Source organism: Citrus clementina, unplaced genomic scaffold (genome assembly GCF_000493195.1).
Source record: "Citrus clementina cultivar Clemenules unplaced genomic scaffold, Citrus_clementina_v1.0 scaffold_7, whole genome shotgun sequence".
In the NCBI taxonomy this organism is placed as follows: Eukaryota; Viridiplantae; Streptophyta; class Magnoliopsida; order Sapindales; family Rutaceae; genus Citrus; species Citrus x clementina.
This window is the reverse complement of record NW_006262075.1, coordinates 19,605,679-19,617,011: the sequence shown is the minus strand read 5'-3', so window position 1 is coordinate 19,617,011 and position 11,333 is coordinate 19,605,679. Positions and strand designations below refer to the sequence as shown.

At 36.4% G+C, this 11,333-nt stretch overlaps 2 protein-coding genes across 4 annotated transcripts; both read right to left on the bottom strand.

Moving 5' to 3' along the window:
• Positions 1-324: 324 nt before the first annotated feature.
• LOC18037324 (glutathione hydrolase 1) lies at positions 325-4,769 on the bottom strand. 3 transcript variants are annotated; one of them, XM_024180657.1, is made up of 7 exons: positions 4,727-4,769; positions 2,835-3,181; positions 2,225-2,743; positions 1,903-2,138; positions 1,103-1,367; positions 873-1,010; positions 325-597 (listed from the first exon to the last, which is right to left on the bottom strand). In XM_024180657.1, the coding sequence occupies exons 1-7, from the start codon at positions 4,731-4,733 to the stop codon at positions 358-360; spliced, it is 1,752 nt and encodes a 583-aa protein (XP_024036425.1). In that variant the 5' UTR covers positions 4,734-4,769; the 3' UTR covers positions 325-357. The 3 variants fall into 3 exon arrangements, with proteins under 3 accessions (XP_024036425.1, XP_024036424.1, XP_006428086.1); XM_024180656.1 differs by lacking the exon at positions 4,727-4,769 and adding an exon at positions 3,865-4,144; XM_006428023.2 differs by lacking the exon at positions 4,727-4,769 and adding an exon at positions 3,791-3,892.
• Positions 4,770-6,117: 1,348 nt separating this feature from the next.
• LOC18037334 lies at positions 6,118-8,189 on the bottom strand. Its single transcript, XM_024181285.1, has 2 exons — positions 7,702-8,189; positions 6,118-7,582 (listed from the first exon to the last, which is right to left on the bottom strand). Exons 1-2 carry the CDS (start codon positions 8,187-8,189, stop codon positions 6,118-6,120), a joined length of 1,953 nt encoding a protein of 650 aa, XP_024037053.1.
• Between the last annotated feature and the right edge of the window lie 3,144 nt (positions 8,190-11,333).

Sequence of the window (11,333 nt, the reverse complement as noted above, 5' to 3'; positions counted from 1 at the left end):
AGAAATATAGGTTTTTCTTTTTTTAGAATATTTAATTTAGGGAAAAAATTGTTATATGGTGCCGAACAACAACAGTCTGTCCAATTCACATTAAGCATAATAATTTCACTATCAAATTTGTCTATATACTCCAGTATTATTGCAATTTGGATCATCTTGATTTCATTTCGGCTTAGATATCAGTGAATACCATGTATTGGGTTCTATATATTCACATATCTATAGAGATGGCATTGCTGATCCTTTTCTCTGTTTTATACTATGCCTTCTAATAATTTAAAAATTTTGCCCAAAAGAAAAATTAAAAAAAATGTGAAGATTGTTTATTTATTCAATAGTGCATGAGCAAGTACAATTTTAGAAACCAGCTGGAAAGCCTCCTTTTCGTGGGTCACTTACACCCACAAGCTCTCCAACACCTTCATTTTCCTTTATAGACTCAAATTCTTGAACTATGAACTGGCAAATTGTTCCACCAGCCATGCTCTCCAGCACATGGCCCTTCTTTCGAAGGGATGCCCTGATATTCCCCGGAATCTCAAAGTGGTCGCCGATCACTGTTGTCCAGTTCTCGTAGTACACTATGTTCGGTATCAGCTAGGTAAAACAGAAGAGGAACACAAAAGAAATTAATGCACGAAATGAACATTGAATTAGATTTTGAGATTAAGAGCCTCAATGTCACTTAGAAATGAATTTGAGAGATCGAGATTCGAACTTTAACTTATATGCGCTAGTATTTAGTAGTTAAGAAATTAAAATTTAATATGGATAAAAACTTGCACAGGTTAAAGTATCCTTTAAAAGCAAAGCTTATGTAAGCTCTAAGAGAGAATCTTAATTCATATCTGAGAGGGAAAAGAGAAACATACCTGATGATAGACCCTTGGAGCCATGACAGCAGAGAGAGGATCCATTCCCCGGACAAAATGGTTCAAGAGAACCCCTGTAATCCCGCCTATAATATTGGCTCCGCCGCTGGCACCTAACACAGCTATCAGTTTCTCATCCTGCACAACAGCACAAGCATTGCGGTCTTTAATAAGTTTTCGTTGTTAAAATCAATGCCAATTTGAGCAGAAAGATAAGGTAACATATATACCTTCAATACGATAGTAGGTGTCATGGATGATAATGGCCTCTTCCCCGGTCTAATAAAGTTAGCAGGTGCTGGTGGTGGAAGATTTTTGCTGCCATTCATAGGCATGGAGAAATCATCCATTTCATTGTTCAGGACTATTCCTGTACTTGGTGACAGAATTTGTGCTCCGAAGTATGCATTCACTGTAGTTGTCATGGAAACAGCATTTCTCTCATGATCTACAATCGACAAATGACTAGTGCCATGGTCATGGATCTGATTCCACCTTTAAGAAATCAAGGGAAAGTGGACTTGGTTTAAATCTGGCTGTTTTTTTTCCATGAAATAATCAAAGCAATGGTCTAAGCATGAGAACAAAATAGAAGTTGTCATAGCAATGTAAGATTGTATAACTGGATAAATTTTGATCTACAATCGACACATGACTGCCCATGAGTTTTGAGCTGTGAAACTCATGGGCAGTAAATTTTGAAGACTTATCATTATACACTAGATCAATTTGTTGCGTCTATGTACTCTATTTCGTATTACTTGACTTCACTGCAATTAAATGCTCAATCTTCCACCTAGGATATTTAGAACTGGATTAATTGACATATGTTGAACAAAAGGTCGTTACAAGTGCTGCGGAGTGACCACAACATGACCAAGGTTACAGAACACTTAAATTAAAACCTTCAAGGTCCCCCTCATCAACATAAATCCTCTGCTCATAGGCACATGTATGTGAAACGAATGTTCAGTTTTGGGTAACAGAGAAATGAATGAAGCATAAATAAAGCAAAATGAAAGCAATTTACCTGCCACCATAGTGCCTGGGATCAAAAGTCATATTATCGTAAATAGTTTTCTTCAGTGTGCGTGCAAACTTAGGAGAGAGCATATCGGATACAACTTCAGAAACATTAACGTATTCAGGATCACCAAGATTCATCCTCACAGCAAAGCCATGTTTGAGAGCTTCTATTTGGCGGTGGATCCCAAGGGAGCCGGATAAACCTGAAGGGACTTCATATTGAGCAAGAATGTTTAGCACCTGCGGCAGTAGAAATGAAAAGGCTCTGTTATTGTTAACCATTTCATATGAAACACAAGGTAAAGCAATCAAAGGGATACACTTACAAGCATCATTGTAGCACCGCCGGAAGAAGGGGGTGGCATGCTAATTAGTTTAAGGCCCAGAATGTTAGCAGTGATCGGTTCTCTCACTTTAACTTCATATCTCTGCAAATCCTTAATTGTCAATATTCCTCCAGCCTTCTGAATATCTCTGACTAAATTAAAACCAACCGATCCATTATAGAAGGCTTTCAAGCCATATTTTGAAATTTTTCTCAGCGTCTCTGCTAGTTTTTTGTTGCGGCAGATATCGCCAAGCTGCAAGATGTCGCCATTTGATGTAAATACATCCCTTAGTCCCTCATCTGCTAAGATCCCAGATTTAGTGCTCTGCATTTGCATGTAAAGGTATGGAGAAACCTTGAATCCCCCACGAGCAAGAGCCTCAGCTGGCCGTACAAGCCTTCTCCATGGAAGCTTCCCATGTTGTTCCCAAGCTTTGAAAAGGCCTGCAAGGCCACCTGGAACGGCTACAGAGAGGATGCCACTTCTCTTCAGAGTATCATTGCCGCCATACATATTCTGAAGATAGAGCAACAGAAACATATAATTTAATACAATTCTGTTGAGCAATATAAGCTTCAGAGGACACATCAATGTTTAACATGAGTACCTCGGAAGCCTGCGCTGGGGCAGTTTCTCTCATGTCTAATGCTTGTGCCTTCCCATCGGATTGCCTAATCAGCATAAAGGATCCTCCACCAATGCCACTCGATGCTGGACTAACAACTCCCAAACAGAGAGCAACAGCGACAGATGCATCAACGGCATGACCTCCTGCTTTAAGCACATCCATGCCTATTTTGGAACATCGACCATCATCAGTGGCAACAACACCATGGTGTGCAACAATCACCTCGCGTCTGTGTTTGTTGGAGCCACCAAGACCATCAATACTTGAGGTAGAAGCCAACAGAGAAACGAAGAGCAACGTAATGGCAGGCCATGACAATGCCAAAGCTGCAAAAACAACATGAAGTTCAAAACTTTTTTTATCACTCCATTTACATCTCAAAATGTAATTTAAGGAAAATGGGGCAAAATTACAGACTACTAACAACAAGAAACCTAAATCAGAGGAAACAGAAACAGATAAGAAAGTTTCAGAACACACGATGTTAGCACACCAGGAGGCATATGCAAAATCATAATGTAGAGCTAAAATCCCAAAGATTTAATCGAACCCTTTACAATTGAGTCCATAATTGCATCGAATTCAATCGATAATCTTCATTGATAAGTATCCAACATCCTATCATATAAGCATCATAAAGGTTATCACTCACTCAAGCACTTGATTTGAATCTGTCAAAATATTAACTGAAACACCAAATAAAAATTGTCTAATTACTCACATGATATGAACTCATTACAATTTATGCATCAATAATCAACGTCAAAACCTTCATTAAAGCAATAAAATCACTCTAATGGCATTAACATGAACTCAATAAAATCTTTGCAAGCATAGAATACATTAAAAACCCAGATCATGAATTAGCATTACAAAACCAAAAAAAAACAAAAAACAAAAAATAAAATATTAAGTTCAGAACAAGCAAAACTCACTGGATATGAACTCCTTCAAATTTCTAAACATCAACTTAGTTTCCAGAATAAAGATGAAAAATGAATGTATTTACATGATTCCCTTCCACACAAACTAATAAACCAAACCCTGCTTCTGCTTCCATGATTGCCTGGGATTATTGAAGGAATAGAAGATTGCACGCGCAGCACTATTTTGTACATGTGGCAATGACCTATTGGCCAGACGCTTTTCATATGAGGTGGGAGAAATAGAGGCCTTATGGTCCTGGCTAACGGGTAATATTACCAAAGAAAGATTCAGCCTTTTTGATGTTGAAGAGTCGATATATTTTCAAAGTCACTTGCCTTTTCTCTTCTTACACTTTGTGAAGTGAGCTGGTAGTGGTAATAATGCTAGTGGATTTTTCAGTTGAAAAGAAAAAGTTGCAATGAATGGATGTTGGTTTCAAAACAGAATTACCTTAACAATATCTTCCATTAGAAAAGTAGATTCTCTTTTATATCCGGAATTAACATGAAGCCTTAATAGAGCCGTAAAGTTAAAACAAGCAAAGTTGAACTTTTCCATATAACAACTAGAACTATAAGTCTATAATTGTGTGCTTGAAAATTTCCTTTTCTTCTTGTATAATCCGATCCAATGTATTTAGAACAAAAAGAAGAGACAGTAATTCAAGCAATGATATTGCTGGCACCCAGTTTCAAATCAAGAATTCCCACATTTTTTGTGTGTCACTTTCATTCTCGGTAAATGGCACATCAAGTTGATTGTAAGAAGCCACAAATTTTTCCTGGCGATCTAAACCACTGTAAAAACTACACAATCCCCCCTCCCCCCCCAACTGAGACACAAACTTTGTATAATTAACACTTTAAATATCTATAAAATAAAAAAGAAAATTAAAAAGTTTTATGAAGCTTCAAAAATATATGAGAAAAGTCAAAAGTTCTTACATGACATATTTTTTCTTGCTCTTCTCCTCCTTTTCCTTCTTTCTTCGGCTTGTACAATGATGAATTAATTGATAAAGACATTGAAACGAGCAGCATTTTATATTATTAATCCTGGTTACCTCCTTGAAATAATAAACAAAGACAATACCCCCATTTGTCTAGCTTTCAGTTGTTGAGTATTGAATATGAAGCCCCAAAATGTTGCATAAGCTCCAAAAGTGATTTGAATAATAGAATATTTGTCGCCAGCATGGGTTGTATTATAAAAATATTTACTGGCATCGATTTGTTTTACTCGACTGCACACGTCCTGTTGTTCATTGTTCCCACATCCCTAACGGCTACTTTAGACTAAAGGGTTCCAGCAATTTGTCTTGCACTACATCAGAAAGATCCTGTATAGAAATAGTTCAAAATTAGTGTCAATTTATATAATTGCATATTCATATTTTTCTCACATTAGTAGTCATAAATGAACATTTCAAATTGGAATATCCTTAAGAATTTTTCGCTTCAGAGTTCAGCGTGATGGTGGACTATAGAAATCGTCAGGCAATCGACAAGCGAAGAGCAATTGATAGATATTTGATATGTTGAGAGCCCAATTCATGAGTGAATATTATGCGAAGTTATATACGAGTTATATGCCGATCACATGGGTAGTGTGAAATACTCATTTTTTTGTAAGAAAAGTGAGAAAATAATATGTAGACTACTCTCATAAATTGAACCTATTTCGATGTGTTTTTGTGAATTTTTAGATATCTAAGAACCAATTAATACATACACGAACTTTAAAGGTCAAATTTCTATTAAAACATATTATTTTTATTTAATTTTGAAACAAAATCTTGAGAGTAAGACGTATATAAATCAGTTTCTATAAAATTATTGTACTAAATTCATGTTTGAATCGGTTATATATAAATGGGTATCTTTCCTGTCCCACCTTTCATGTTTTAATTTTGGAAAAAAAAAAATTGTGGTAAAAAATAATCATCAACTTCGGGAAAAAAAAAGTTTATCACCGTATATATAAAATGCAAATTAATATCATCTTCGATTTCATAGCCAAAAATCCCAAATGTGATTGATTCGGAATTTCGGACAAGCTTCAGCTTTCTTGATGTTGGTGACCCATGGGCCAGAATCTTATCCCAGGCCTAGGGTAGCGAGAGAAATAGTGGTTCATGGGCCTCGATACCTCTGATCCATCAAGAAACCATACCCAACTCAATGGGCTGAAATTCAAACACAAGGATTTATTGTTTTATTTATGACTAATGATAAATATTCCAAATTTTTATTTATGGTACATGATCGAATTTAACAAAATGACGATGAGACATTGTCATTGAAATGATGTGGTGACTTGCACAGTGCATATGAATTCAATCTTCTGATTTGGGTTCCAGGAGACCGAAATGAGCCATCAATACCCAAACAAAAGTAAAAAGCTCCCCGCCATTACTAACTTGTTCGACATGTGTCCTTGTTGCTCTGCTGTGACATGCTGCATATGACATCAATTCCACCCACACTTTGCTCACTATCTCCCATTTCTTATCCTTTAAATAATCAAGACTTTGGAGCCTATCGACCATCCTTTTTGCTTGATCCAACGGCATGGAATTCACAGATGAATTCAGTTTTGCTCTCGTCGCCGGTGAAATTTTTCCTTGAAAACAAAACTTGGCCTCATCACGGAGAGTTTCCAATCCAACATTCTCCTTGGAATTTAGCATGGTAGGCTTCAAAACTAAAAGATACAACATGTAGTCCGAGAGGATCTTGCTGAATTCTCTAGCATTGTAAGTCTCTTCATCCGAAATTGCTTCTTTAGCAGTTTTTTCGTAAAGGAATTCTGTAGCAATGTGCCAGAATATAATGCTTTTACCAAAACTAAAATTAACTTTTTCTACGAATTGGATGAGATCACAATTTGTATCCATTTCCTTCAGAGTACAATCACCTTTAGCTGAAAATAATTTCCGCAAACCTTTTCTGATATCCGCCTCGAGATCATATTCAAAATTAGGAATTTTAATAGTTCCCACCTCTGGATCATTTATCTCTGGATCCTGTCGAGACTCTGCTTTTCTTCTAATTTCATCCCCATTCTTAGATTTTCGTTTAATTTCATTAAATATAAACACCCACAATTCTTTAGTTAATGGCTCCTGGGACAGAGATGTTTTTATTCTTATCTCATTGGCAAAATCAGCTAGGCCGAAACAAGCAATGATTTTGTCTATTTGCAGAAATTTGATGATCCTGCAAGTAGTAATGGCTATGTGCTGAAAGATTTTATCGATGCCGTACCTCTTGCTTTGATAAGCCTTTATGACGCTTAGTCCTGAGACAGAACCAGACCATCTGCGAAGCAGGAAAGGAGTAGCAAACACAAACACCTCGTGCTTGCCACCAATGCGTGATTGTTGCCACTTTGAGCTCTTGAGATTGAGAAACCACCGGATAATACGAGCTATGCAGGATTTGTGATGATTCCGGAGAGCAACAAACGTCCACTCGGAGAAATTGCCCATGAAGAAAGATATGACGTCGAGGGCTATAGCACCCAAGAACAGAGTGTATGTAACTCCAAGATCAAAATCATTGAGACCATGCTTCTCAACTTGGAAATAGAAAACTGAAAGGGCAGCCACGAGTGAACCAAAACATATGAACCGCAAGATTACAGAATGTGTTACCTGAATCTTGGTGTGCAAAACTTCATAAACCAAGTTGAGTTCAACCTCAATTATTCTCAAGGCATCTTCTGGACCAAAAATACCAAATGAAGGACCTTCAAAAGGAAAATCAGTGAAGTTGGAGAAGAGATCGACAACTATCCCTCTGAAAATTTGGAAGTATTCGCAAGCCACCTGGAGATAATCCCCCACTTGGTTCACTTAACATCTTTGCAAGTTCAATGATAGTAGATTCCCGGGAATTTTTCCCCGCTTGCAAGATACATGGCAAGAGTCCTCTCAAAGCACTTTATAATTCCCGCAATAAACACGAGAATTGTTGGGACAAAAAGCTTGTTTCCTGGAAGCGACAGGAGGAAGACGTAAAAAGTGAAACCAGCCTGGAATATGAGTCCAAACAATTGCCTGAGCCAGAGTTCGTTATCTTCGAGAGCAAATGCAGTTATGGTGTCTGGACCACCGAGGTGTAGCAGCAGAAATGGAGCCCAAAGTACTAGAAGCTCATTGCTCTTCGTAGGAGTTTGAGAATTTGTTGCTCTTTCAGCTATGAGTCCGATGGCAAAAGTAGCAGCCGAGTCTGCGAGCAAGTAAGCTGACCAGATTAGCAGGATTATGAGTTTATAGCCCATGCCTTTTCGGAGGGGAGCAAGCAGAATCAAGACGGTTTGCAATAAAAGACTGAACAAGATTACACCTCGTATGTTCCAGTTATCCCATGTCTTCTTGACACTTTCAGGGATTGGATTAACCATTTTCTCTCCCTTTTGCTGAAAAAAACTTTTAGTGTAAACAGTTGCTATAGTGTTGGTGAGTTCTTGAAAGCTGGAGGAGCATTTGTATATTTGTTCTGTGGTGTTACTACCATTAGTGTAGAAGGATGAAGTCAAGTCAATTTTTTTTTCAAATTTAAATTTTATTGTTTTATGTAAATTTCAATGGATTGGGGAAGTGAAAGAGGACGTTTGTGATGTACATTGAAGCCAGACGAGTGAGTAAAGTGAAAGAGGACGTTTCCCTTTCAATGCTGATGACGTGGATGGACTTCACAAGTAATGACATATGCCAGGGATTTGTCCGTGGTATACCCCCAAAAAAGGGTATTTATCTAAAAATACCCCCATACTCAAATATTCTTCGTATGTGTCTTTTCTAATATGCAGTTACGAAATTACCCTAATGAAAAACCTAAATCAACTAAACTACCACAACTAATCATGTAACAAAATCCCTAATTTTTTCTCATGAGCAGCTTCTTCTTCAGCCCGTTCTTCTGGATTTCTCCTCCTCTATTTTACAAATCCCTGTCATTTTACAACTATTCTTCTACACACTCTCGCCTCTCTACAAACCAGTAGCTGCAATTCTCCCACTCTGCTTCAGCGTCTCCTCTTCCAGGTACTTTTAGAAAGTCAAATTTTTTGTTTTAATGTAAAATAAAATTTGAAAGTTTCAAAGCTCAAGTTATTGATTTTCCTGGAAAAAAATCATTTGCAGCTGGTATTGAAATGTGTGCAAAGTCTTGTGCCAAAAGCTTAATTTTCATATCTCGCAAAAGTCAGATGACAAGACTTCACTTGATTAGGCTTATGCTTGTCTTTTACCTTGCATTAATTTTCATCTCTTGCAAAAGTCAGATAATAAGGCTTCACTCGATTACACTAGTAATTGATTTAACATATTCATTTTCTGATTAATTGTCATCCAATTTGTTTTGCACACACATCGGGTAGAATTCATCCAAAAAAAATGGCTTGTAAGGTGCGAGAGTCCGAATACTTATAAACCTACACACCAAGCCTTAGCTTAGCAATATGACACTCAATTATAGTTCATAACTGATATGCACGGTGGCCATATATTGGGGCCGGGTGACTTCACAGATTTCATACAAGGTGAATAGCAGGCCTTCTTCTCAACTTACTTCGTCTGTGCAGAGAGATTTCATCAAAAAATTGGTAAAACTCATTCAAAAGACCCACTTATGATGTTAGAAAGACCAAATATCCTATAAAATGCTTAATAAAGTGGTCGCACAATTATTCTTGTGTACACGGTACCAATGCAATAGAAAACAGGATAAACCTTAATATCTCTAGCTACTCAGTCCAATAGACAATATAATCTAAAGATGTCGTGTTGTTGTATTGTTACACTGGTGAGACAATTGCTGCATGTTGCAGACATGATACCTCTAGTACTTCAAAAGATAGCATATCACGAAACACATCCAGACTGTAGTGAGGTTATTTCGAAAATTCCTTGGCCCATTGTGCGAGTACGTGACATCTCGCAACAAAAATCAGGGTATGTACTATATACATAATGTGTTTTGAACATAATAATAAGAATGATGATTTTTAACAATTGATTTATATGAATTTTTTTAGTGGTGACTGTGGAGCATTTTTGTTGCGGTACTTGGAGGTCCTAGCCCATGGACTTGATGTCAATTCATACTGCCAACAAGATCATGTTACACAATTTCGACAAGCCTTGGTTGTAAAATTATTTGGGCATAGGTCATGGAAAAAAATTTTGTAGTGTCATTTTTTGGATTATGAGATGTAATAGTTGTAATGAGGATGTTGTTGATATTTGATGTCATTAAAGACAATTGACAGTATTAATATATTTTATTTCTTTGTTATTTATATTAATGATAGATAAGATAGTTTGCACAATATATGCACAGGGAATAAACTGTAAGAGAATACACGACTGCAGTCGGGTATTTGCACAGATACATGACTACAGTCGGGTATTTGGAAATAAACATAATACGCTCTGTGACAAAATACTCGACTGCAGTCGGGTATTTGCACAGATACACGACTGCGGTCGGGTATTTGGAAATAAACATAAAAAGCTCTGTGACAAAATACTCGACTGCAGTTGGGTATTTGCACAGATACACGACTATAGTCGGGTATTTACAAATAAAAATGACAAGCTCTCTGTGACAAAATACTCGACTGCAGTCGAGTATTTGCACAGATACACAACTATGGTCGAGTATTTAGAAATAAATATGACAAGCTCTCTGTGACAATCGGGTATTTGCACAGATACATGACTGTAGTCGAGTATTTAGAAATAAACATGACCAGTTTTTTAACAGCCAAAATACACGATTGTACTTGGGTATGTGCACAGAATAAAAACTCTTTTCAATCATTCATTATATTGATGACACAATCAATATAGATTTTAAACATATCAAACTTCAAATAAATGAAACTAACTATAGTCCGGTTGCCTATCAAATAACACAAATCCAATAGTTATTGAAATCGTAAATAAGTCGTAATACAATAGAAGTTGTTTAACATTCATCATAAATTTTTGGCATTTTCAACCAAAACACTCGGTCCATATTTTATAAGCTTCTGGTCGCCTCCCTTCAATACTTGTTCTTAGAAAGTCACACAAACATGTTTATTCATCTGCGAAACAAAAAGGTAGAAATTTATCACTAAATATGAAAGATATTAAAAAAATTAAAACAACAAAAAATAACAAGTATATAAGGTTCATAGTAGTCGTGTAACTTATTAACAATTATAGTATGTAAGTTTATACATACACGCTAGTAGTCGTGTAACTTATTAACACACACGACTATAGTCTAGTAATAGTAAAAGGATATATATAGTGAAAAATATATATTTTTTGAACCAATAGAATGATAAGGTGTCATAATAATTGAAATTTTTTGCACATTTTCACGACTACAGTCGTGTAAATACATACATACACGACTGCTGTCGTGTATGTCGGGTGCAGAAAAAAATTTGACAACAACTTCAGATTTTAACGAATGTAGTTATAAAATCCATCAAATAACAGTCATATGATACAAATGTAATGAAAATATGAGTTGCTTTAATGTTTATCAC